The sequence below is a fragment of the Arabidopsis lyrata genome (genome assembly GCF_000004255.2).
Source record: "Arabidopsis lyrata subsp. lyrata unplaced genomic scaffold ARALYscaffold_5, whole genome shotgun sequence".
Classification (NCBI taxonomy): domain Eukaryota; kingdom Viridiplantae; phylum Streptophyta; class Magnoliopsida; order Brassicales; family Brassicaceae; genus Arabidopsis; species Arabidopsis lyrata.
Window position 1 is genome coordinate 13,654,940 of NW_003302551.1, and position 27,017 is coordinate 13,681,956.

Here is a 27,017-nt window from a genome sequence, read left to right on the forward strand (position 1 = left end):
GCATTGTTCATGTAGTTTGAACTCTTTGCTCTTTTTCACAAAACGGCAAGAGACGAAGAGGGAAGAAACCGATTCACCTAAAAATCGATTTTGGTATCTGACCGGTTCAGCTCCTTCTTCAACTATCAAACCGGAAAATCTAACGGTTCGATTGGGGAAAATGAGTGAAACTGTAAACTGGCAATTAATGAGCCTTACTCATAATTTGGTTCGATTGGAGTATAATTACGAGAAGAGACTCTTAACGGTTCCATTGGGGCAAATTAGTGAAAGTTAAAAAATATAAGGGTGTATATACAAATTATTACAGTCGGTGAAATACCAGAGTCGCATCAATAAAAAACCCTGAACCCTTTTTCTCAGAAATTCAAAATCAGTTTCATCGGTGTTCACACTTGGGGTGCTTTTAACTCCACCACTCACTAACATTGCTGTGATTCTCGGATTTTGCTCTAGTTCGATTTCGCCATGGTTGCTTCGAGGGATGTTCATGAGATCGTCTCCAAGCTCTCGTCAGATAAAGCCAAGACTCGCGAAGTAAACTTTTCAGTTACCCCTTTTTATGGTTTTTGGGTTTTCTGGGAAAAAAAAGGATGAGAAATTGAGATTTTGGTGTATATATGTGGCTTGTTGCCTTGATTTCGTTGTGGGTTGTTGCAACGATGCTTTAGTGTTTCCGTATACTGCAATACGGCTCGATTTCTCTGATAATTTCGAGTGGGTTTGGTTTGAAAACGTTGAGATACTTATTGATTAAGACATGACCACTTGACCAGGATCCCCCAAAGCATTGACTAGAATCTAGAAAATTTATGAATTTTGTATATATTCCTGAGTAATGTTGTGCTACTAGGTTTTATTGTTGATCTATGTATAATTCCATTTCAATGTTTCTCATGTTGATGAATGTCTTACATAATCTGTATATCCAGGATGGTGTCAAGTTATTGAATACATGGCTCGAAGGGGAAAGGTCAAGCACCTTTTGTAGATTTCTTTCGCAAAACACTGCTAAGCTTAAGTTGGACGAGATTCCAAATGGTAGGTAGTGATGTTTCCTTCAGCAACGTTGATGCTACTATACAGTGCATCAAGCTTTGAAGTTAATCTAGAACGTTACTTTTCCTTGCAGCTGAAACGTGGCCCTTTTTGGTTAAACTTCTCCTTCAATGTGTCTCAATGGAGGTGTCAGGTAGTAAGCGACGGATGCCCAAGCCAACTTTTGCAAAGACGCTTCGTGTTGTTATTCAGAGAACAGAAGAAACTAAGTTTCCTGGTGAGATATATTTTTTGGTGAATTAGAAACATAGTAACATGCTTTTAAATTTTTCCTGGAATTACTTTGTGCTTGTAAAGACCTTCATGATGTCACTCGAAGAGCATAAGTATAAAGTCTCTTGGTCAGCAACTTTGTAATCTGATTTTGAATGTTTTCTGTAGTTACTATGTGCTAACGTCACCTCAAAAGAGGCATTCAGTTGTATCGACCAATTAATGGAACCGAAAAAGTGCTGTATGTTTTTTCATAGAAGACAATCTACAAAGAAACTGGAGTTAACATTGTTTGAAAATAGTTTTATGGAACTGGAATAAATTTGATGTTCATCTCACAGATATGTATCTTTTTGCTTACAATTTGATGGAGCATCTACTCTGATCAAAAGTTCAGCTTTTCCCGTGGTTATGTAACTACTCTGTTTTAATTCTCAGGTGTACAATTTCCTTTGCTATCTATGGCTAAGACCCTTTTTACACATGTACATGATATCTTGAGCAATACACCTAGCTTTCAGTCAGAGTATGGTACCATACTCCGCCATCTTTTGGAAATTAGGGAGTACCGTTTCCAAATGAGGAAGCGCACATATTCCAGTGAGTTCTCTTCAATTCTATATCTATTTATTGTCTTGTCTTGTCATGGATCTGGAGCGTATGGTGGTATGCTGGTGCTGTGTATTATTTTAATATAATGTTTCTGCAAGGTTTGGTGCTGCTATACATGGAAAGGGCTGAGGCAGGTTTTAGCGAGAAAAAAAGTGGTCAACATAGCCAGAAGGAGGAGGCATTTCGTTATATTCTTACGCTTCAGTCACTTCTAGAGAACTCCCCTGGTGATTTTCCTGATGACCTCCGAGAAGAAATTGTGAACGGCCTCATTCACATCTTCTCTTCTGTAAGGTCTGATTTTATTTGTTAGTCAGTCTCACTCAGATCTGTACCCTCCTTTACAAACAATACTAAAAGTTGGTATACTAATTTATTTTAATACTTCCAGAGATGAGGGAAAGCTTTCACGCAAGCTTATTGAATGTGTAAATACGTTCTTGCTGAAGGATGGTCCTAATTTAGGCTCTTTATCATTCGAAATTCATAATGCCGTTGAACAATTTGTGTTCCGTTGCTGGTTAACAACCCATGATAAAAACCTCAAGGTTTTTTTCCTTTTCTTTTTATGGTTAACTATGTGATTTTTTCCATAATACTGTTTCATGGTCTTACGTGTTTTTTTCTTCTTCTTGTTCTGGCTTGTAGGAGATACTTGTTTCTTATGGAAGGCTACAGTTAAATTTGACAAGGGGTTCTAGTGAATCTAGTTCTCTGGTGGAACAACTTTTGGACGTGGTTACTCGTGAATTGGATCTTGGTAGTTCATCAACTTCTGCATCATGGTACATCCTTTTTGAGTATTCTCTTCTGAGGGATGACTTCTTTAAATTCTACAAATCTCGTGAAGTTATAAGATTTATAATTGAAAAATTAATTTAGGGGTGATACAACAAAGGATGAAAAGTTAGGGGCATTGAACAGCTATCAGAATAGCTTGGTTGAGCTGGCTGCACATGTGTTCTACCGGGTACCTGTTTTAAATGCAAATTACTTTGTTCTTTGAGTAGCTTTACATGGCCAAACAGAGTCCAACTCAAGCGACTATTTTTTATTTATTTTCAGCAGTGTCTGGATTTCCTTTCATCTACCTTCACCCCCATTTTAATTGATTCAAATTATGATTTCTGAAGCATTTTTGCTCTGCAGAAGTTTGATCTGTATACTTTGAGAATATTTTTTCAACATAGTCAATTGAATCTCATCATAGACATGCATGTTTGCTCACGCCTTCTGTGCCCTTCTTTGAGAATATGTGTTTTTGTCCGTTTGTGTGTATATAGTGAATGTGTTAGAGAAATAGTGCTGACATTTAGAACTTTGGCAGGCATGTGTCAATACATCTAGACCATCAATGTCAGAGAAACGAGCTCGTAGGCAACATATTGCCATGCGTATGGTGGATGCACTAACTGAAGGAAAATGGCTATGGTATGATTCTAATCAGAACATTACTAGTGGATATCCAATCTGCTGATGTCTTCTTTGCGAAAGTTGTTTTCTAGATATATGTGTATCCATATCATAAGAATGCATTTGATGAGTGTACGCTGTTTGTTTGTTAATGACACGTAACTTTTTCCAATTCATAATGCTGGGGAATAAGTTTCACGGGCATAGCACATTCCCTTTTTAAGAAACATCTGTATTATTTCTGTCAGTCTAGATGCTGTCCTTGCACTAATTCTAATATCGCTGCTCCCTGTTTTCCCTAGAATTTTTATTAATATACAAAATATTTGGACTGAAGTACAAAAGCTTTACCCAGGTGTGCTGCTTTTGGTTGTCTAGTTCGGAATTATTGTGCTCGCATCAATATGGATCTCCTTATTTACTGGTTTGAAGCCATCTGCACAAACTTTCAGAGGTAATTTGGGAACTTAGACTTATTACATGGATCTTGTTTACTTAGTCTTGTAAATGACAGACTTCTGGAGGATGCCAGTATGAGACGTTCTTATGATGGTCTACTATGGACTTTGAGGTATGTTTATGATGCTAGTTCAGGTGTTTACTATTCTGAATTTGCAGCAATTTTCTTCATATATTTGCTAATATAAGTTGCTGTTGAGGTGTTTAATACAAAAAATATGTAAATTTATATGAGGTACTTAGGGATCTTTGTTAAATTCGCTGATCCTATATCTCAGTTAGTTTATTGTGAAAATTTTTTATATGAAGGAGTTTGCAAGGGCTCTCCTCTGGTTTGTTACTTCCAGATACTACTATGGACATATCGAAGTCACCTGCTTCCTCAAGTGAGGTACTTTACATGCCTTTTCTGCCTTTGTGTGTGTGAATCTGTTTCGCATATGATAGGTTTATTGGACAAATTTTGTTCACAGAAACATGCATTGGTGAGATTTAGAGCTGATTTGGTGTTGTTACTAAAATAAAATAATACTGAATCCCTTGATCATATCGTGGAGAAGTTGAGGAATTATATTGTCTCTATGTTTGCGTCTTGGCAAATGGTTTTGGTGTAAAATGAACTGAACATTAATAGCCCATCCACATATAGGGTTTTTCTTATGATGTTAAGCTAAGCTAGAATCAACTTAATGTTATATAAATTATGTGACCATTTTGAATAAAAATCAGGTTGGTATTAGGCTTTTGGATACATTACCTGATTGAGTTCTGGAAAAATCTTTTTGACTTTTGGTTTTATGATTGCTGAAATGGTTTTCATGCCCTATTCATATTCAGCTTTGTATTGGAATTCCTTATTTCGTTAATATGATATCTTATTATGAACCTAATTTGCTTTGTAGTTAGCTTTTGGTTTCTAAACCGTATTATTTGCAGCTAGATCGTGGTTGGCAATCGATCTGGACCTCTTTAATCCGTGGGCTAGCAACATTCAGCAGCATGAGTGTAATTGTACGTTGCACTTATCTACTTGCAATCTTTCTTGATTCACACAGTAAACAATTTGTTTAAAAACTGTTGCTTCTTATGGAAGAAACTAGAGAAAGTATTAAAAAAAAACCTGAACACTTGGTAGCAAATAAGGTTCCACCTATGACGTTTGAATTTGTATATAGGTACCAGCCAACTACTTGAACTTCAGATTTTTAATCTTTTTAACATATCTTTCGAACAATGAAAAAGCTTTCTTTGGGGATTTTTGTTTGATCAAACGTTAGTGGCTTATTTGTTCGAAGTTCCTTTCTAGTCATTTCCCGTCTAAGTGAGTTTCTTAGGTTAACTCTGTAATAATTTTAGGTAAAGAAAATACTTTGATGGGGACCAAGGTCAAGGGTTTCTTGGTGACCCAATACTATTTAAGGGTGGTTGGAAGTTCGTTTAGCTAAACAGTGTTCGGTTACTCGCTATGTTAAGTTAATTAGTAGCCACAAATGCACGCACGTATGGCTGATGCTACACTATTTAAATGCAGGTTGATGCTGTCTTGGTACTCCTTGGATCAATTATTTCAAGTGTGCGTTTGTAATTAATTTTTTATAGCTTTTTTTTTTAATTATATCCTCTTAATATTATTGCCTCTTCAATCAGAACCACATTAACGTTGGAATTCTGCCTCAAGAAGTGTGGGATCATCAATTATTCAGACACATACCCTCTGAGTAAGCCTTTCATCCTCAAAACTTAATAAGCCATGATGTTAAGCTATTCGTGAGGTGCACATAGGCTAGAGCCTCACTTTTCCTGGAAACAGAAATCAAATAAGTTTGTGTATATCTTATTGTTGTTTCTTTCCACGAGATTAATTTTTGTTTGACTATCTGGTTGGCTTTAATTAATAGATGCTGAATGGCTCTACTGTTATCTAAAGAATTATGACTTTTACTCAGGCCGGCCTTGTACTTCATTGCATGTTACTTTTCACGTCTGGGTTGCCAGGTAAGCAAGGTTCTCACTGTAATTGTATGGTTTTGGTACATTCTATGTGGACTATTTCTCAACCTTTGAAGTCTTGAAGAGTTGTTGCATCTTCATGGTCTTTATCACTGATGGATGAATTTGTGCAGGGAAACCTGCAAGATGATTTACATCTTCGACGAAATCTTCTTAGAGCAGTTTGTGCCCCTCTAAGCTGGAAGGTAGTTTTAATTTTTTCAGAAGTACAAAAGTATAATTGGCACATGGATCTCATTAATAATCATATTTTTGGTCTGATGCTCTTAGTCTCTTACATTCCATGGAGGAAGTATTGTCTTGGATCTGACCAAACAAAATCGCCTGAATTGTTTTACTCCATTATGTAGATTATCTGGCAGTGAAATTTCACCCTTTTATGTTATTTTCTGCCAACTAGTTGTTAAGAGCTGCTGCATTCTGTTTCCACCTGATTTTTGTGAAATTGAAAATCATAAGATATTGTTTGAAGTCTCATCAGGTTCACTGAGTGAAGTAAGCATTGTAGATTTCTTATAAGTCTCGAATGATGTGTACCTCATTGTACCAAACGATAATATTGGAAATCATACTTGTGGCTTTTACATATTTAGGTTCGTTTGACTCTAAATGGGAGAATGGTTCAGCTTCTACCAGCAGCTGCTTTTTCCCTATGTGCTGGGTTCAAGACTTCACTTCCATTACCTAAGGAACATCTTCCAACACCATCTGAATGGGATGTCTGTGAACAGGTGAGTGATGTGGTGAATGTGCTGGTTATGTTTGTTGATTGAGGATTGATAAATTTTCATCTTATGAAAGGATCAAGACTGTTACTGGAATTTGTTTTTGTTTCTTTTGCAGATAGATGATGTTGATCTAGAAAGAAATTTTGGACTCTTTGAATGCTCTGTGGAGGCTCTAACAAGAGTTTGCTCAAATTCTAGAAAGGTGGAGGATCCTTAATTTCTTTTTCGCCTTTTCCTGACCCATTTCTCTGCTGACAGTTTTTTTGTTTCCTTGTATTTCAGATCTCTGGTTGCCAAGTTCCTGACGTAGTACAACTACCTCTGGTATTAAGAGATCCATTGCTTCATGACATGGATATCTATTTTCTTAGCATTACTCCGGAGGTCAAGGAGAAAGGACCATTGTCTGACATCTTTATGGGATGTGCTCTGTTGTGTCATTTTATGCATGGTTCTTACATCGCAAGGTTTGTCAACTTGTCAACTTGTCAACTTGTGACTGAGTAATATTGTTATTGTCTTATTAGACTTTCTCTATCGAAATTGTTCACTCCTTTAGAATGTATATATAGTTTATAACAAGATTTTCATAGTTGTCTTGATAGACGGTGAGAACCACTTGTAGATGCGTCTTTGTTCTGTTTGTAGTGTAATCATGTTCTTTGCATGTAGCTGTCAGAGACAAAGTTGTGTTGTTTGTGAATTTTTTTTATTATTATTATTTTTCATTTTTCAGAGGTCTAAGACAAAAGTGATTGATGGTTGTGAATATGGCTCACCCTTGATGAACTAGCTTATATTGTATCTCTTTGAGTGAACTTTTCTTTCAGCCAACTGGATTTTCGTTTTCATTTCTCAGGAAGGGTAAAGGAAGCAGTTCGTTCTTCTTAATGGCATGCCAGTATTTGTTAGAAGGCCTGGATCATGCTGTTGAAGCAGTTTCAAAGAGCCTCAACGATCTTCAAAGGCTTGCTTCCCTAGGGTTTGGCTCAGATTTTAATGAGAAAGGTTCTATAATAGTTTCGTTGAGGTCCCTTACTCAATCTCCTGTCTTCAGCAACGGAAGAGACCAAAATCTTCTTGGCGCTAGTTATGATGCTGTAATTCATTCCTTAGAGAACCTTTTGCGGTCTTTTGCTAAAGTCTATGGAGAATATACTGAGCACGCATGGAATACACATTCAGACACTGTACCTTCTAAATCGTTTGCACTTGATTCCCCAGAAGTTGGCAGGATTGTGGATATGGATTTAGATTTAGCTGAAGACACTAAGGAGAGGGATATTATAACTGCCGGTGGAAAAGCTGTACCTGGCCTGCCCGTTTCTACGGGGAACTGGAAGTTGGGCATGGTATCGCTAATCTCATGTTTTTCTCCAGTACTTCAATTTCCTACATGGGATGTTCTATATAACTTATTGGAGAAGGAATCTGATCCTAAGGTATTTCAGCAATCTTTTTTATTATACCAATATCTCAAGCTTTTGTTGTGACCTTACCAACAAATTGCTTACATGTGCAGGTGCTGGAAAATATACTGTATCATCTATGCAAGCTTTCATGCTTGACTTCTATGCCGAAGGTTGATGATTTGGTATGAGTTTAAATTGTTGATTTAATTTGCTCTGAAATAATTTGAGAAAGAAAATAGAGGGTTTTTCATCAACATCTTAACCAAATTTCTTATGTTTATGGGTATTTGCTTCATTATTTTACTTTAAGGTTATTTTCTTGGATGGCATGCTTAGCACACAAGTAAAGATGAAGCGTAACTGTCTCAATATAGTCACTGCTCTGCATGTTTTACTTCATACTTTATCATCCTCGAGGATGGATTCTTCTGGAGTTGGAAAAAATTGTGGTTTGTCTTTGAAAGGAGAAAGTTTTCAGGTACTATCTCTCCTGTTTAAGCTAACTATTTGGTTCTTTCCCATGATCTGCTATATTCATTTCTCAGGTAATGTGCAGGTCTTTGTCCAACTTGGCGCAATGGTGAATAAAGTTTCTGAATTTGGTCTCTTGGGATGGTTTGGGCGTGTCAAGCTGATCAACTGTATATGTGATCTTGTCTTACTTAATCCTCAGACTGGTCAGGTGCGTACTTCTCATTTTATCACTCTTTCTTCAGACTTGATGAGCTGACATATGCAGTATTGATCTCCTCCTTATGATTTAGCTTCTCTTTGAACTGTTTTCATGAAACGAAAATGTTCCTGCCTTAAGGTTTCATGACTTTGTTTTCTTGTCAAAGTACCATTGGAGTTGAAAAATAACATTTCCTCTTACAGTTTGTTCAGATAAGACTATTTCTGTTGTTTGGAGATGAAAAATGGAAATATTTTCTTGCACTCATTACTTTTAGCGAAAATGTTCAAGTAATGAAGAAAACTTACAGTGTGTTTATAATAAACAAATCTTTTATCTTAGGACTAGATAAAAGTAAACAGGCAGTTTTCCTACCATTAGCGCTAGTAGTTTTCTTTTTGGAATCTCACATCAGCCGGTTACAGCTAAATATTCTACTTGATTCCTTGTGGAATTCTTATTTTATTTAGTCTCTTGTTGTACAGTGAATTGAGTTTGTGTTTTAATACAGACAATGATTGAGCGACTTTTGTTGATGCTAAATGACTCTGATTATCGAGTGAGGTTTGTCCTGGCAAGACAAATTGGGATTTTATTCCAGACGTGGGATGGCCATGAGGCATTATTCCAAGATATTTGGTAAGTTTGGTTATTCAAAGTTATTATCATGTGGCTTTTTTCAGTAGGGTGTTTTCCTAGTAAGACAAAGTGTTATATACTCGTTTATACAGATCTTGTGGCTTACCAAAAAAGAAAATAAGAGAAAGAGGCTGATCTTTCTATTTGTTGTGGGATTTTCTAGTAGGGTGTTGTCATAGTAAGACAAACTGTTATATACTCATTTCTACAGATTCTTGTGGTTTACCGAAAAAAAAAAAAAAAAGAGTCTGTATTCTGTCTTTGTTGTGAGCATAGAGTATTATTTTGGTAAACACAAGGCATGTTCTAGTAAATTTAGTCATCTTTCCTGAAAACCTATTCAAAATTCTGATACATTGTTCTTTATTGATTGTGGGTCTTATGACGAGCATCATTTTGTAAGATCAGATGCTTCACAGCGCTTGTTATTCTTTGAAATCTTACCTTGCATTTGGTCCTTGTAGTACCACATTAGTATTTAATATTTTATTTTTTCTCTGTTTTCAGAATTTATTGTCAGATTGATGTACATCATTAGTTGTAAACTTTTCCCATTTCCTTTTCCAGTTCCAGCTTTGGTATTACATTAGTAACCTCCTCAAAGGAGAAACTAGTTACCGCAAAGGATGTTTTGGCTGCTGGTCCTCAGCCTCGCCAAAAAATGGAGACTGTCATCATTACTCTTATGCACCTTGCTTATCACAGTGAGAACATAGAGTTGCAAGTAATATTTTTCATTCATTTTGTTTTGAGTTCCTAGGATCATTTTGAGTATACAATAAGCTAAGCTTGTGTTAACATCGTATTCCAAACTGGGAGAAACGCAGGCTGTTTTTATGATGTGCGCTGTTTCAGCTATAGATCCCTGTCAGAGGTATTTCTTGCTAGTAATTGTTACTGTATTTTGTATTAGCTGAAACTCTCTTTTACTTATCTTGCCTTCTTCCTACTAGGGAATTAATCATTGCCGCACTTGACAATCTATCAGCACAACTCCATTACCCATCTAGGTTCAAGGTGTTATTGCTGATTCTTGCTTTTTTTGTCTTCCACAACTGCATGATAAATGTTCTTCTTGTTTTTACATTTCTAAATATCAGCAGACTTACTAGATATTACATCTGCTACCTGCTGACATCATCTACATCTCTTTTTAAACTGGTTTGTGCAGTATCTGGAAGAACTCTTGGGCCCGATTCTTTTTTTCTGGATTGCATGTGGTGTCAGTTTAGCTGGTCTTATTGAGGTATGCCGCAAGTTGATATTTTCTGTTTCATAGATCAAGCAATTCTTTTCTGTGATGGTTATATTACATTTTCACGAAGTTATTCATGTGCACTTTGTTTGTTGGAGTTTCATTTGTTTTATATTTCAACTTCAAACTTGTATTACAGTAAAGTAGATTCAATATTTTTTTTTTGTTTCTCTTGCACATGGGTCTACAATATGAAGATAGTGCACAGTTTGATTACAAAATTAGAGTAATTTACCAGTGAAAGAATGAAATATCGACATGTGCTTTTGGATATCTAGCAAATATGTCCTAAGTGGCATTTTGAAGAATGGAATGAGTACCTTTTAGCATTTTATATCATCTGGTGGTTGCTTTGTTGCAGACAAGTCAGCTGTTCATTCCAAACGCTGAACCGAAATATTTCATCCACTTTTGTTCCCACTGGCTGCTTCCAGCTCTTCTATTGCATGAAGATCATACTAACCTTGACTGGGTAGCTAAGGTAAGGCTGCTTCCTTACATCTTTTATGGACATAATTGAACGTTTTGGAAACTCCAATCTCAGTTTATGGAGATGCTCATAGGAATTTTTAATGAGATTTATAAAATGAACAAACTTTTGGTTGCTTATTTTTTTGTATGGGCAATTAAGATGGTCAGCGATTTGAGCTTTTCCGATCTCTATTTCACTGTCTGTCTACAATTTGCAGATGGCTGCCCAACCTGTGGTTGTTTTGGTCAAAGAAAATTTTGTGCCAATATTTTCGATATGTATGGGATTGCACTGTAGTAAAACGTCAGAATGCGATAAAGGTGCAATGGTGCTTCAGAATTCAATATTGTATGTAGGTGAGATCAGCGAGAGTGAGAGGGACAAGCTGATTAAACAGAATATGGTATGATACCTTGTAACATTTGACTCATGATTCCAGCAACCTGTCTTTGATGTTTGTGGTGGACAATATCCATGCTAGTCTGATCCGCTAGTCCGAATTTACCAAACGTTGGAAATTTTCATTTCATTTTCTCGGAGATCATTATTTCAAAAATATAATATATATTTTGATCATAACGTATTGAATATCTAATGGGCACCTTGTTTTGTTTTCAGGTTTCTATTGTTAGTTTTATTTTATCATGCGCTTCGTCTTCACCAGAACCTCCAGTTCCTGCTTTTTCTCGTGACACTATTTCACTTGCAGTTCAAACAGTTGTGGATGGTTTTCTGGAAACGTAAAAATTTCTTGCTCACTCAATGTAGACTTTTTGTTTTAGTTTTTCCTTTTATAAGGTCTTACTTGTTTTATGCAGCACTGATTATCCTAAGAATGCGGCCATCACTGACAGGATAAACATTTTTCGCCCGGATAGAGTGTTCATGGTAAAATTTTAATTTGCCGAAGTTTTCATGAGATCACACTGTTCTTGTCAATTTGATACTTTAGTCACAATATTTTTGTTGTTGTTTCGCAGTTCATTACAGAAATGCACTATAGAATGTCAGCTGCATGCCATCATCGGCATACGCGTCATCATTTGGCCGCTCTTGAAGAGCTTACAATTCTTCTTGGTCATAGAGCGTCAGTTCCAAGTTCCTTAAAGTGAGCAGAATTCTCGATTTATCTATTTAATCTTATTTGTTCTGCTAATAAACATGAGTTTCATCTGTAAATTAAAATTTCAGTGGCATTGAAGGGTTAATCTCTATTTTTCGAGCTTTTAAAAACTACTTTTATATTTAATTGTGGTCTCTTTCAGTTACATATTCAATCTTGTTGGACAATTTATCGGCTATCCCTCACTACAAGACCAGTGTTGTAGTATAGCGTCCTGTTTACTGGATTTGTTCAAAAGCAATCCGGCCAAAGAAATTGTTAGTGTACTAGGTGACCAACTCCAGGTAAGTGTTACTTAATGTTATTATTTGGGTTCACTTTTGAAATACCAAGGGTTTTATTACTCATATAAAAAAAGGGCTTACTTTTCTCTATCTGCTGGTTTTTTAGTTTTTGGTCTCAAAGCTGGTTACATGCTGCATTGATGCTGAAGCAGATACCAAAATTTCTGGTTCTAAGTCATTGCAACTCGTTAATTTGCTACACAAGCTAGTTGTTAGTTCAGATTCTTCTCTTGATGAAGATATCAGAGTAGGCGTCCTACGTTTAAAGTTGCCTTCCTTTTGTCATACCAGTGCCAGGAATAATAGAGAACTATATATGTTCTGATTTGTTCATCTATTTCAGGATTTGGAACCCCTCCCGGATTTAAAAATTTTCCAAGTCATTCGTGAATCACACATCAGGATATGCGAAGCATATTCTCCGAGGAATCATCTGTTGAAGGTCGAGCACTCTACATTTTTAATTTACATTTTTCTTGAAATTTTATCACTATCCAACTTTTTGTTTTTTCCTGTTCCACTATCCAACAGTGTGCTCGAAGATCTTGTTATCTTCCACCAAGATTCCTTTCCAGGAGGTTTCAATTCTATCTTCCTGAGTTAAATCATCCTAAGATATGCATTAAGGTTATCCTTTGTGGCATGATTTGCATTGGATATTAGCTGTAGAATTAAGATTACGTATATGGTTCCTATTATTTTACTTTGGAAGACTGTAGCTGTTCTAATTACACAAAGCATCTACGGTCAAGGGAGTAAAAACTTCTCACTTCTTGTAAATTCATTTCTGGTTATTATTATTTCTTATGTGGGTTAATCTGCTCGATATCTGAGCTACTTTGTTTCATTGTCCGTGGACTATCTAGTTTGTGCTCATGGGTGAAATGTTTGAGTTCTGTGTCTGTTTTACAAGTTACAGGGAGTGTTTGTCTTTCAATTTTATCAGTATGGCTTTTACCTTTATAGAACCAAAACTGAAATCATTATCCCAAAACATGGCTAATGAAGTTTTTTTCTAGAGCCTAGTAGCCTACTACCCTTTAGCCCTCTACTCTTATCACATCGCTGCAATTTTATCAACGTATTATGCCCTTTGCAGTCTCCAAGCACTGCATAACAAGCTCATAGCTTCTGAAGTTTCTCAAGAAGACACAAATGGAGAAACTGCAGAAACATTTTGGCAGTCTGATGATGAAATTGTAAATGCTGTTTGGACTCTTGTCCGAGTGTCTGCCTCTGATGAAGCAGATAGTATGAGACTTTTGGCGTCTGATTTTCTTTCCAGGGTAACTGTCATTCTCTTGTGGTCAGTATCTCTTGCAATTTGAATATATGGTCTTATTTTCTCTTATTTTAATGTAGGTTGGTATTAGGGACCCCCACACTGTTGTTTTCCATCTTCCTGGGAAGTTAATCTCCATGCATGATCTTCAAGTTTTTGGCCATAATACTGGAACAAAAGTCAGATCTTTGACTGAGAACGGCATATCCGATGACACCCTTATCACACTGCTAAATTTTTTGAAGAAGTATCTTTTGGATGACTCTGTAAAGATTATTGATGTAACATCACAAACCCTTCGGGTCAGTTTTCCAACTTTCTTACCTTTATTCCCTGTTGAATGTCTGATCTATTGATAATTTAATAATCTACTATCATGCACATGAAAGTTATGAATCTTTCTGTCTTATTAGTCATTATATTTTAGTCAAAAGATGTGTAATCCCCTTCCCCAGTTGTCATGCATTTTAGGGGTTGTACTTCATTTCAAAGATTTATTCTGTAATATCTTGTCTCCTGTTTGGAAAGGCTAATTGTTTTGCAAGTATTGCTTTAATATTTTATTTAAGCGATATAGATGTCCCTCTCCTTATTTTAGGGAATTCTTTCAACCGAAAGGGGCCAGCAAGCATTATCATCTTTTGATTCATGTGAGAGATCTTCAATTGAGGTGAGCTTCTTTTCTGCATTAGATTTCTGGTCTTATGCTACTTTTAATGGGTTGATATTTCTGTGATAATTCGTATAATGGAGAATTGTTCCCATGGGCAGGCATTGTTTTTATCAGTAGAATGTTGATGTCTAAGGGTATTTTAAGATACGGGTCTTTCAGAAAGTTGTGCAAATTGATTTCAAGAATCATATTGTGATATTTATGAATATATAAATAGTCAGTGACTACATTCAATTCTTGATAGGGTATCCTAAGTTCAAAACTACTCTGCCTGTTCAGATAATGTTTTTTTTTGGGTAGGTGCATGGTAGGGGCGTGAACCTTGACATTGTGGAAAAGATCTTATTGGATAGCCAAAAGCAGTTCAAAGGTAATTTAATTATTCCATGAACCTTAACATTGTGGCAAAGATCTTACTAAACAGAATCTCTGTCTAGGAATCTCATGGTTCGAGTTACTAACCCACCTCATAGATTTCTTTATAATGTATTTCTGTATTACGGCTGTCATTTATCATTATTGACCATCTAATTCTTGATGCAACCTAAAACAAAAAAATGGAGGATACTGATGAAGTCATCAAGGCATATGAAATCTTTTTGGCTTTTGGTTGCAATCGTAAAAGTTGTCTTGATTGATTTTCAGACTAGACATGCCTGGGATTATTACAGATTTCAGTTAACGTAGATAAGTATCTCTATTACATTGTGCACATGACATGTCCATGTCTGTTTAAGCATATTTCATTCGTGTTTCATTCTTCCTCTTTTTTAAATTACTCAAGAATGGTTCATTTTGGGTCCCCAGCTGAGAACTTTTCACTGGAGACGCCTGAAGTGTGGTCCACAGATAATAAAACCTTTGATAGATGGATTTGTCAGCTAGTGTACTGTATGATCGCTTTATGTGAGGATGTCCCAATAAGGTATCTGTTTGGTTCCAGTTTACCAGAGTTATACATTTAAAAGTATTCAAGTAAAATCTTGCACTGAGTGGATCATTGTTGCTGCTTTGTTTGACAGGTTATGCCAGAACATAGCATTGCTGAAAGCTGAAATATCTGAACTTCTATTCCCTAGTGTTATTGTTAGTCTTGCGGGACGAATAGGGACGGATATAAATTTACATGACTTGATTACGTCACAGGTATCTCTTATATTTTTTGGATATATCAATAGTGCTTCTTTTTCCTACTTGCTTGCATTGTTTCTTCTCTGGATATCTGTGTTTGTTGAGTCAAATCTACTTCTCTTGTGTTCCCTTTGCTTACTTTAATGTTGCCATCTTGACCTCATCTTGACTTTTGCGTACAATCGAAATAAAAACTATTATAGAAGTATGGTTGTTGTTTTTGTTGATGAGCTAAGCATTATACTCATCATGTGCTAATTCTAGCTGTATACTGTTAAGGTAAATCCTCTAGCCTGGTGGCTGCGTCATGATTTTCCTTTAAGGTGTGTATATTGCAGAAACAGATAATTTAGTGGTCACTTTGGCTAAAGCTTGTGATCCCCATTGGCAGGTGAAAGAGCATATCTTCATTGATTCAAACAAGCTAACAAAATCGAAGCAAATTATGTTAAATACCCTGAATGAGCTGCGGATGTGTTATGTCCTCGAAAGATCGATTTTTTCTGGGCAAACTAAGAGAGAAAAGGTTAGGGTATTGATTTCAGCACTGACCTGTTTGCTGTTATGTTTTTAAGTAGTTAGAAAAATTGTTATCCTGCATATCAATAACAGAGAAAGTTATGCTATTCATGTGAGTGTATAAGGACATTCTCCTATTCTATTTTCTTTACAGTGAAATCTGTATCATATGGGAGATGACCAAAACTAACGTGTGGAATGCTCTTGCAGAATTCAAGATCTTGTTCCACAGCTGCTAAGATTAGAGATGTGGAAACTGCACCAAATGGAATGGCAGCATCCAAAACTACTAATTGGGAGAAGGTGCATATTAGCTTCAATTACCATATGCATTGTTAGGACGATGATCATTTCATGTGTCTGGTGTTACCATAAATCTTCTTCTCAAAGTGTTTTTGGCTTCCTGCTAAAATTGTAACTATGTTTTGTAGGATTTGCAAATATGTTTTATAGGTGTGATAGGTGATAGGTGTCACACCTTTAGTTTTGTTGATTATTATATGCCTCGTTATATTTTGTGTTTACGTCATATATGATGAATTGAGTAGTTTCAAATGGTCAACTATGAGGTTTAGTAATTTAATTTTATAGTAAAAGTGTAAAACGATGCTAAACGAATTTATTGATGTCAGTTTTGTGCTACTTCTATGATTAAAGCCATTTAATGTTGATGCTTTAATTCATTTAGTTCTCTATTCAGTTACACCTCTTATTTCTTTTAATATCTTCATAATACAGAATGACTTTTGTTGATCAGGTTTATTGGCTTTCCATTGATTATCTTGTTGTTGCCAGATCAGCAGTAGTGAGTTACCCCTTTCCGTTTAAATCATTACCAATTTAAGATAGAGGCTCTAAAGTTATTTGCAGTATATAACCCTTCTCGCTTTCCCAGGTTTGTGGTGCATATTTGACCGCCTCCATGTATGTGGAGTATTGGTGTGAGGAGAAATTTGGCAATCTAAGCCTTGGAGATCCTGATTTTTCTTATCATGATAAGGTACTAACAAGGAATGCATGTTATCCGTTCCTCTATGGTTTCCATCTTTTAACCAGCTAACTCATTATGCTTATTGATTAATGAGTAGTAACTTTATCGTCATCTATGAAACTTTCACTGGGTGCACTTTTACAAAATTGCAAACTCTGTGGTCTCCATGTAAAAAAGGGATTGGTAATAAGAGTTTATTTGGTTTCATGCAGCAGAGAAAGTGGTTTTGTTTGTGCCGATTTCTAATCATTCCTTTTCTTTGTGGTTAACAGTTACCGGATCATGTTGAGATACTTGTGTCTGCAATAACAAGAATAAACGAGCCTGACAGCTTATATGGGGTTATACATTCAAATAAGGTTCGTTCTGATACTTAAATTCTGTCCTACAGAGTACATATTATATATCTCATCCACACACTTGGAACTCTTGCCTATTGGAAATGGTTACTAGTCTGTATTTTCCTGAACGTGTTAACATTAACCCTTTTGTTACCTACTCTAGGAATGTTTTGAGACATCTCCCGTTTCATTTGATTGCCAAAATATATTTTTGGTACTGAACAGTAAAAAATGAAGTAGCTAAATCATATTGCAGTAAACTTTTTTAATTTTTTACTGGTTTCTTATATGTGAATAATACTTTTTGTTTCTGTTACATGGATGCAATCTGAAAGTTGTCTGCTCAAATAATCACATTCGAGCATGAGGGAAACTGGACTAGGGCACTTGAGTATTATGACTTGCAAGCACGTTCACAGAAACTGGTGGTGCCGGGTAGCCTTTCTGAAAATCTAGAGGTGGAACAATTTCAGCCAAAAACTAGTACATGGAATTCTGTTTTTGGTGAAGGGGAGGTCCAGAGACAACCGTTCAAAGGACTCATTAGGTCGTTGCAGCAGACAGGCTGTATGCATGTCCTGGATTTGTATTGCCGAGGCTTAACTTCCCGAGAAGGATGCTTTCAGTATGATCCAGAGTTCATCGAATTGCAGGTATGCATCCTACTATCTCCTTTTTCCAATACATGGAAGTCTCATGTCTAAATAAGGTTGTTGGTTAACACATAAATATTCCATGGGATAAAGAAAAGATATGATGACTTAAAGATCTTGAAGGAGTAGCTTAGCAACAATATTTACCAGATAGTAGTTTTCTTCGTTGCAACATTGACCCAAATTCTGCGTTAACAAATAACTAATCGAACAAGCTCAGCTGTGGTACGTAAGTTGTGTTACTTAGGTGATAATTCAGCTGCAAATCGACTTCTTGCTTGCAGTATGAGGCTGCATGGCGTGCAGGAAAATGGGATTTTTCTTTACTTTATCCGCAAACTCACTGCCAACCTCTGCAACATGCAAAGAACAATAATTATCATGAAAGTTTGCACTGGTAACACATTTCTACTCTTTTTTTACCAATGATGATATTCTTAGCCATTAGATATCTTTCCCTGTCTGTATCTCGGGATTGCACCAAATATGACATCTTATCAACACTGAATTTGCCGCTGGTCTTAAGAATTTTATTTAAAAGGAATGATATGTTACAGAGGAATTTAAGAATAGAGTATTGAAGTCTCCAAAAATTCCTGGTATCTGGCTTTGTTTCTTGGGTCATGTTTTAGTATCAATGGTCAGTTGTGATGAAGTCCTATTTAGCTTTGAAAAGTCATCAATATTATGCATGAGAGTCACTAGCTCCCACCTTAGGCGTGTCTTTCTCGATGTTTTAACATGTTTATTTCTCAGTTGTTTGAGAGCATTGCAAGAAGGGGATTACGATGGGTTTTATGGAAAACTGAAGGATACTAAGAAGGTAATGCATGATTTCAGTTGATCACCTTAGGATTAGAAGGTTGCAGGCTTCTATGTGGTAAGAATATTTTCTTTCTCTCCTTTTCAGGAGCTTGTGTTGTCCATTTCCCGTGCAAGTGAAGAAAGCACTGAATTTATATACTCAACAGTAGTGAAACTTCAGGTATGGAATTATAAATTGACATTAAAGTACAACACCTTTTTCCATCATACTTGTCATTTGGTTGCAAAATTAAAATTCTACTCATTATTTGTTCATGTCTCTCATGTGATAATGGTCTTACTCTTGTCACAAACCTCCTTTAAAAGTTTAGCACACTCTGGGAGTGCCATACTTAAGGTCATCTTGATCTTAATTAGCCAATTACTCAGCAAGAGCTGTCAAGTTTAACTTATCCAGTTGTCGCAAGTTCAAAACTTAACTATGTGGAGATGTTCACCTTTTTTAAAAAGACTTTTCCATCTATTTCCTCACAAAACTATATCCCATAAACTAAAGACTTTCATGTGTGAACTTTCAAGCTGGGGAATTTATGAATGCAAGCTGCATGTTCATTAAGATCCAAGGAAATTTGCTGATGCTAAAGATTCCATGTCTCTTTGGAAAAACAATGGTTTTGACTTTTCCCATTTTTTGATTTTTGATGTTTTATCATGCCTAGATTCTTCATCATCTTGGACTAGTTTGGGATCTTCGCTGGACGACATCTTCACATCAAAGTGTGCATGGCTATCCAGTCAAACAAATGGCATGCGTAGACCCCATGACTCCAACAATGAATCAGGTATTTTCCTTGTAACTTTGTTTTCAAGTGGGTTTTCACTAGCTTCTAGTGAATGATTGAAAGTTTCAAGAATTTTTGTTATTAATATAGTAAGTCATAAGTTGGCAAAATACCAAGGCTATTTAGGATCTTTCATTTAGAATTATATATTAGTCTTGGGAGTGCACATATATGCTCAAACTACCTAGAAGCTAAGTGAGATAATCTTGTTTTCTGAGGCCAAGTTTAATTATGAAATACAGTTGTCTTGGCTGAATAAGGATTGGAACTCTATTATTACGCAAACTCAGTTGCACATGAATTTGTTGGAGCCATTTATCGCATTTAGGCGAGTTCTTCTCCAAATCTTGGGATGTGAGGAATGTACCATGCAACATCTTTTGCAGTCTGCTTCATTACTTCGCAAGGTATATATAAAGTGAAAAGCTACAGTTTCACTTGTAGTAAAATGCAGAGGACCAAGACATTATCTTGTTGCTTTCAGGGAACAAGGTTTTCTCATGCAGCTGCGTCTCTGCATGAGTTCAAGTTTCTTTGTGCAAGAAGTGATGGACAACAACCCGTTCCAGACTGGCTTGGAAAGGTAAATATTTATGACTCATCTTGCATCTTTTGTGGAATTTGAATAGCCTGTTTTTTTCTTCCTTAATTGATATTTATACACAGACGTTTTCCTCATTCACATTTATGAAGGTGAGACCAAAGTTACAACTAAAATTCTGATCACTCCTTTACACACACGATTACTCCTTTACTCACGCCTCCTTCTGTCAACAAATAGTTGTGACTTAGGACATAAAATAGTTTTAATTGAACAAAGGCATACAGTACTTGTTTTTGATAACTAGTAGTTACTTTGCCTCTTAGTTTAGAACATGGCAATATATCTGGTCCGCAACTAGAGATATGCTTTCCAGTAACTTTTTTGTGCTTTTTCAGCTTGAAGAGGCGAAGCTATTACATGCCCAAGGGCGGCATGAAGTTTCCATTAGTCTTGCAAACTATATTTTACATAATTATCAATTAAAAGAAGAGGCTTCAGATATATATCGTGTGATTGGAAAGTGGCTAGCAGAAACCAGATCTAGCAAGTAAATAGATTGTTACTTTTTATTGGTTGAAAGCAGTTTCTATCTATGCTCGTAATGAACTTCTAAGAATCTCAACTCGTCTTTTTTTTTTTGTTTGCTTTCTCTTGAAAATAGCTCTAGAACAATTTTAGAGAAGTATCTCAGGCCTGCAGTTTCGCTTGCTGAAGAACAGAGTTCCAAGATCTGCAAAAGATTGGTAGATAGACAGAGCCAAGCTTGGTTTCATCTGGCTCATTATGCAGATGCTCTATTTAAGAGTTATGAGGAAAGACTCTCCTCCAGTGAATGGCAAGCTGCAATGCGGCTACGAAAACACAAGGTCTCCTCCACCTTGGTTGCTCAAAATTACCTTTTTAACATTTTCTTTCTGTACTTCTTTTTGTTTGTGGGTTATGCCTATTTTTGTTTTCCTTCTAAATGAGCACCAATCAATGATTAATCCCTTCTTTTGCTGTATCAGTAATAGTTTTAAATAGCTTCAACTCCTAAGTTTGTTCTTCTGTTGTGGGTGAAACTGGAGGCAACTAACTAGTGTGCTTAATTTTTCAGACGAAAGAGTTGGAGGTGCTTATTAAACGGTTTAAGAGTTCAAAGAAGGCAAGTATTAGTCTACTTCCGTTTGTTTGATCTCTAAACCGATCTCTTATCAAAGCACAATATGATGGTCGGTCTAGGCATCTCTCTCATTTTATTTCATATTTGATCTTTTACTGGACTAGGCGGAGCAATCTGACTATTCACTGAAGATCCAAGATCTGCAGAAGCAACTAACAATGGATAAAGAAGAAGCAGAAAAACTGCAGGTTTTTTTTTTTTATTCTGCCTTGATAATCTGGCTTCTGTGGGAAAGTAGTCATGGTTTTCTAGATAGGTGATATTTACTGATACGTGATCTCTCTCCTTCTCCTCAATTACGTAGGTTGACAGGGATAACTTTCTGAAACTTGCATTGGAGGGGTATAAACGTTGTCTGGAAATTGGTGACAAGTATGATGTTCGAGTGGTACGTTAATCTATAGTTCTGTGAGATTTGCGTATAATGTAAGATGTGAATTAGTGTCTGGAATTGATCCTTTATGACAGGTGATTAAGTGTTAGGTTGGCTCTAGAGTCAAATATAAAATTTCTTAAGAAAATGGTTTTAATTGTTAGGTTACCACTTTTAATGAATCTGCATATATATGTATCTGCATATATTATATTCCTTCGCATCTATCAACTAAGGATATATTTAGTGGTCTTAAATGGTCCAACGTTTCTTCTCTTTTCCTGTTTTGGGTTGCGGTCTCTAGCTGCTTGTCAATATTTCTCAATCGTGTTTGTGTTTGTATACTTATTGGTCATATCAATCTTTCTTTGGTTTTTGGGTACATGATGAAGTAAATTTGATAATGGCTCCACAGAGATTAGATTTAGTTCCATGTGAATGGTGGACCTGTACATATAGGTGTGTAAGGTTTGTGAGTAGCGCATACCTATATATGCCAGAATCATGGTAGAGTGACCTTTATATACATATAAGTCATACACTTTTTATTTGGGATTCATGTCCAATTTTGTCTTACATTATCTCAGAAAGATATTCAACGTTTTCTCTGGCGTTTTAGAAACATGTTTCAACGTTTTGTCTGGGCTTTTAGAACATATTTGAGAGCTTAGCAGAAACGTGGTGTATTCCATTATATTGTTAGATTACAGGAACACTGCTTGGAACTAATTTTTCTTTCTACAGGTATTTCGGCAAGTATCCATGTGGTTCGATCTTGCCTCCCAGAAAAATGTTATTGATAACATGTTGAGCACCATTAAAGAGGTACTTGACTAAAGTTATCAGATTTTATCTGCTATCGAGAAGGAATTCTTTGATTTTCTCTCCATTATTCTTGTTTAGTTTAAGCAATCTTCATCTCCCTAAACGTTCTTGCAGGTTCAGTCTTACAAATTTGTACCCCTTGTTTATCAAATTGCTTCAAGGTTGGGCAGTTCCAAAGATGAATCAGGATCTAACAGCTTTCAGGTGGAATGCAATTTTACATGGCTATCGTAGAAAACTTAAGACTATGATGCTAATCTCTACAATTTATTACTTGCAGTCTGCACTGGTTTCGCTTATCAGAAAAATGGCCATTGATCATCCATACCATACAATCTTGCAGGTTCTGAAGTGTTATCCATCTCTTGTACTCTTAATATTTCTTCTATTCTGTTTGGTTTACTGGCATAGGACTTGCTAGAAGTGCACAAGGTAAAATCCTTGAGTGTCCTATGACATCCCGAATCTGTTGAAAGAATGTGAAAACAGTGAAGTCTGTTGTGCTGTGTAGCATGCCATCGAAATTATATTATTAGCAAGTGACTTTGTCTATCTTATTCGAAGTCAAGTTTCTAAATACTGGATATATGTCTCGTATTTTTCTTTTGCTTTTGGTTCTAGCTTCTGGCTTTGGCAAACGGTGACCGTATCAAGGATAACCAACGCAGTAGAAATTCTTTCGTGGTTGATATGGATAAAAAGCTTGCAGCAGAGCATCTCCTGCAGGATATATCACATTATCATGGGCCTATGCTTAGACAAGTAAACCTTTTTTTCACCTAATCTTATGCATCATAGACCATTTTTCCTAAATACTTATCAGCAAATCCTGATTGTTTTTTCAGATGAAACAACTGGTAGATATCTACATCAAGCTTGCAGAGCTTGAAACAAGGAGAGAGGTCTGATAATTGAGTTTAGAGGAAGTGTTTTGTTATGCTGTTTGCTGAACATTTTTTGAAACATTTGTGGAACTCTTTCCTCTGCAGGATACCAATAGAAGGGTTGCACTACCAAGAGAAATTCGTAGTGTGAAACAATTAGAACTTGTAAGTACGCCATTGTTTAATTTATTCATATGCATTCTTATCTAGCTTAATCAAAATTATAAGCTTGTAGGACCCCATGTTGCTAATCAAGATAGCAAATTTCTTGTAAACTAAGAAACTTCCGTGGGTCATCTTGATAGGCACTCCTATACATACAACGGAGAATTTAGTGGCAGCTATAGATTGTTCAGATTCTTTAGCAAATTTTGTCCAGTGTTTTCATTTGTCTGCTCCCATGGTTCTTGTTTTGAGTCTGTTGCAACTCCTAACAAGATTGATACTGGGCTGAATGAATTTTGGCGATATAGTCTTTCGTTTATTTAATTGGAAGAGTTAGTTAGTCAGATGAGCTTGCAAGCATGTTTTCCATTTTCCTTCTAGTTCGAATATTCAATTTCGTGCTTTCTCTGTGCTTCTGAGGTATGTGTCAAAAAATGAATTTATTTTTGAGTGTAGGTACCTGTAGTGACTGCTACAATTCCTGTTGATCGTAGCTGCCAATACAATGAAGGGTCATTCCCGTTTTTCAGAGGTTTATCAGATTCTGTTACGTAAGTCCCTGCTCAGTCAATCCTTTGACAATCAATATAACAATACTTTTTTGCATATCTAGTTTAAAAGAGTACTTTATTTATCATGTCTATTGGATGATATGCAGAGTGATGAACGGTATAAATGCTCCAAAAGTAGTTGAATGCTTTGGTTCTGATGGCCAAACATATAAGCAACTTGCAAAATCTGGCAATGATGACCTCAGACAAGATGCTGTAAGAGTTTCAGAAGTTTTACTCGCAATATCTATAATATGATACAACGTGTGTGGCACTCCTCACTTGCAATATCTGTAATATGAGACACGGCACTGCTCCCTGTACTGGCAGCAAATTGAAAGTATGCTGACTTAGCCAAGATTACATATAAAATGGTCTAGTTATGCAAAGCGTGTACCACTTTGTTTCAGGTTATGGAACAATTTTTTGGACTCGTCAATACCTTTCTACACAATAACCGGGACACTTGGAAGAGAAGATTGGCTGTGCGCACATACAAGGTACGTCTCTGTATCAGTCTACTGGTTCTGTTTTAGAGAAAATTTGATCCATTCAGTAAGTTGAATTCTCTTTATAATGCATATATGTATATACATATTCTCAGGTTATTCCTTTTACTCCAAGCGCTGGTGTTCTTGAGTGGGTCGATGGCACAATTCCACTTGGAGATTATCTTATAGGAAGGTTGGTTTAGTAGACTAGTATTTACAATAACATGGTACAACAATCTCTCTTCCAAATCGTGCCAGTTGAAACTAACTGTTTGCATATCAAATCACAGCTCAAGGAGTGAGGGCGCTCATGGTCGTTATGGCATTGGAAACTGGAAATATCCCAAATGCCGAGAACATATGTCGAGTGTAAGCTCATTTCCTTTCGCAGATCTTCTTAGTTGGCCATCACTGACATCTGTTAATTCGCCTCAATTGATATCCGGTGCTTGATTGGTGGCTTGTAGGCAAAGGACAAACGCAATGCCTTCGTGGATGTCTGTACAAACTTCAGGTTTCGTTTTTTGTGGAACGTTAATTTAACTTACTCCGTAAGTAGGTTGGTGGCTGACAAATCCATCCCCTTTCGCAGGCCTGTCATGCATTACTTCTTCCTTGAAAAGTTCCTGCAGCCCGCTGACTGGTTTGTGAAGAGGCTTGCTTATACACGTAGTGTTGCAGCTAGTTCCATGGCAAGTATATCCAGTTTTGATGATATTTATACTCTCTTCCAGTTTACGATAGATGGGAGTTTCAAGTTGTGTATAGTTTAGAATATAAAACGGAAAAAATCATTTGTACCCGACTAAATGGCGTAAAATCTTAGTGAAATACATTTAGGAAGCTCTTAAATCTTAGTTGATTTGAAATTTACTTAAATGCTTGTAAATTTGTTAGCAAAAGAGAGCTGCCACCACCCTTTTAATCTCAACTGTTTAGTGAAGAAGGGTGTGGGATCCTATTCACCTCTTTTTTTTCTTTTTCTTTTTTTTGTTTGTTGACATCAAGTGGGACATGGTTCTATTTTCAGTCGGGGCATCTGGAATAGTTATGTTCTTTAGTTTTCCCTCTGATTCATCTCCTTTTGAAAATGTGGCATTTGGTTTGCTATCAGGTTGGGTACATCGTTGGTCTTGGTGATCGTCATGCCATGAATATTTTAATCGATCAAGCTACAGCAGAAGTTGTCCACATAGATCTTGGAGTTGCTTTTGAACAAGGATTAATGCTCAAGACTCCTGAAAGGGTGTGTTCTCTTCCATCTCCTCTCTTTACATATTTAATTGGTCTTCCTGTGAGTATATATAATCTTTGCATGATTCTCATTTGTTCATTTATGTTCTGATCTGACAGGTTCCGTTCAGACTGACAAGAGACATAATTGATGGAATGGGTATCACAGGAGTGGAAGGCGTTTTCAGGAGATGTTGCGAAGAAACCCTGTCTGTAATGCGAACAAATAAAGAGGCGCTGCTTACTATTGTCGAAGTAACCAGATCTAAAAGTTTCACTTTGAATTTTTTTTAAATACAAAAGCTTTTTTGAAACTCAATCAAGATCGCTTGTTTTGCAGGTTTTTATACATGATCCTCTTTACAAATGGGCCTTGTCCCCCTTAAAGGCTTTGCAAAGACAGAAGGTACCTCGTACCCTTATAGTTTAAATTAAATGTACAATGTAATGACCTTTGCAAAAAGGTTAAAAAGTGTGGACTTAATTACGGATTTTTGCGTGTATAGAAGGCCAGAACGCAGATTTTCCTGTTGTTTAAATAGATGCTTCTGATACTCTTTCTTTGGATTGGAATTATTTCTTCACGCAAATCATTTTGTGTTCCATTTCAATGTCTTGATCCAGACGACATTCCAATTCAATATTAGGATAGTTTATCCTGTTGAATACGTTTCATTTCTCACACAAATTTCTTGATCCAGGAAACTGAAGATTATGATGGCATGAACTTGGAAGGGTTACAAGAGGAATTCGAGGGAAACAAGGATGCTACACGTGCCTTGATGCGTGTCAAGCAAAAACTTGATGGATACGAGGGTGGTGAGATGAGAAGCATTCATGGCCAGGTAAAGTTTTTGACTTATTAATCAAAGGTTATAACAGCAAACGCTAACTTGTCTTTGGTTCACAATTTACTGAATCGTATTTGCTCGACACTTATTGTTTTGTAGGCGCAGCAACTAATACAAGATGCAATTGACACAGATCGTTTGTCCCATATGTTCCCTGGCTGGGGAGCTTGGATGTAACCGAGCTTCTATATGCTCCAATTTTTTGTCTGTGAATAGAGAAATCTTTATGTAAAGTTGATAATACTCGGCTGCCAAATTTTGTCGTAGCTTAGGAGGGGAGGGAGCAATCTAAAAATGGCTTTTGCGTGGTACAGAACGAATATGTGAAGCAACAAGCTCAGGCCTAAATATATATTTCTTCTTTTGTGCATTTTGCGTTTTGGCTCATG

General features: G+C 36.4%; 1 protein-coding gene across 4 annotated transcripts; it reads left to right on the forward strand.

The window, feature by feature from the left end:
* The first annotated feature begins 337 nt into the window (after nucleotides 1-337).
* Nucleotides 338-26,998, forward strand: LOC9313670 (serine/threonine-protein kinase ATM). Of its 4 annotated transcripts, XM_021024683.1 has the most exons (79): nucleotides 338-537; nucleotides 933-1,041; nucleotides 1,133-1,276; nucleotides 1,711-1,872; nucleotides 1,983-2,178; nucleotides 2,276-2,432; nucleotides 2,533-2,669; nucleotides 2,767-2,854; nucleotides 3,212-3,315; nucleotides 3,653-3,751; nucleotides 3,812-3,868; nucleotides 4,066-4,147; nucleotides 4,693-4,767; nucleotides 5,288-5,329; nucleotides 5,404-5,474; nucleotides 5,703-5,751; nucleotides 5,880-5,951; nucleotides 6,360-6,497; nucleotides 6,610-6,696; nucleotides 6,777-6,961; nucleotides 7,354-7,936; nucleotides 8,017-8,088; nucleotides 8,217-8,384; nucleotides 8,463-8,588; nucleotides 9,091-9,218; nucleotides 9,786-9,942; nucleotides 10,046-10,092; nucleotides 10,172-10,235; nucleotides 10,390-10,464; nucleotides 10,835-10,954; nucleotides 11,163-11,348; nucleotides 11,564-11,685; nucleotides 11,764-11,833; nucleotides 11,926-12,053; nucleotides 12,211-12,352; nucleotides 12,459-12,599; nucleotides 12,696-12,794; nucleotides 12,884-12,930; nucleotides 13,452-13,638; nucleotides 13,715-13,936; nucleotides 14,233-14,304; nucleotides 14,608-14,677; nucleotides 15,115-15,232; nucleotides 15,330-15,453; nucleotides 15,830-15,964; nucleotides 16,168-16,260; nucleotides 16,715-16,762; nucleotides 16,853-16,957; nucleotides 17,221-17,307; nucleotides 17,625-17,942; nucleotides 18,227-18,339; nucleotides 18,699-18,765; nucleotides 18,853-18,927; nucleotides 19,427-19,549; nucleotides 19,792-19,956; nucleotides 20,034-20,132; nucleotides 20,489-20,640; nucleotides 20,755-20,959; nucleotides 21,190-21,237; nucleotides 21,360-21,443; nucleotides 21,560-21,643; nucleotides 22,373-22,453; nucleotides 22,568-22,657; nucleotides 22,734-22,796; nucleotides 23,075-23,215; nucleotides 23,299-23,355; nucleotides 23,443-23,502; nucleotides 23,959-24,053; nucleotides 24,161-24,269; nucleotides 24,464-24,553; nucleotides 24,658-24,737; nucleotides 24,835-24,913; nucleotides 25,012-25,058; nucleotides 25,137-25,236; nucleotides 25,659-25,790; nucleotides 25,898-26,032; nucleotides 26,118-26,183; nucleotides 26,479-26,622; nucleotides 26,728-26,998. In XM_021024683.1, exons 1-79 carry the CDS (start codon nucleotides 469-471, stop codon nucleotides 26,803-26,805), a joined length of 9,039 nt encoding a protein of 3,012 aa, XP_020880342.1. In that variant the 5' UTR covers nucleotides 338-468; the 3' UTR covers nucleotides 26,806-26,998. The 4 variants fall into 4 exon arrangements, with proteins under 4 accessions (XP_020880342.1, XP_020880343.1, XP_020880344.1 ...); XM_021024684.1 differs by lacking the exon at nucleotides 12,459-12,599 and having other exon boundaries at nucleotides 377-537; XM_021024685.1 differs by lacking the exons at nucleotides 338-537; nucleotides 933-1,041; nucleotides 1,133-1,276; ... (2 more) ...; nucleotides 2,276-2,432; nucleotides 2,767-2,854 and having other exon boundaries at nucleotides 2,583-2,669.
* The last annotated feature ends 19 nt before the right edge of the window (nucleotides 26,999-27,017 follow it).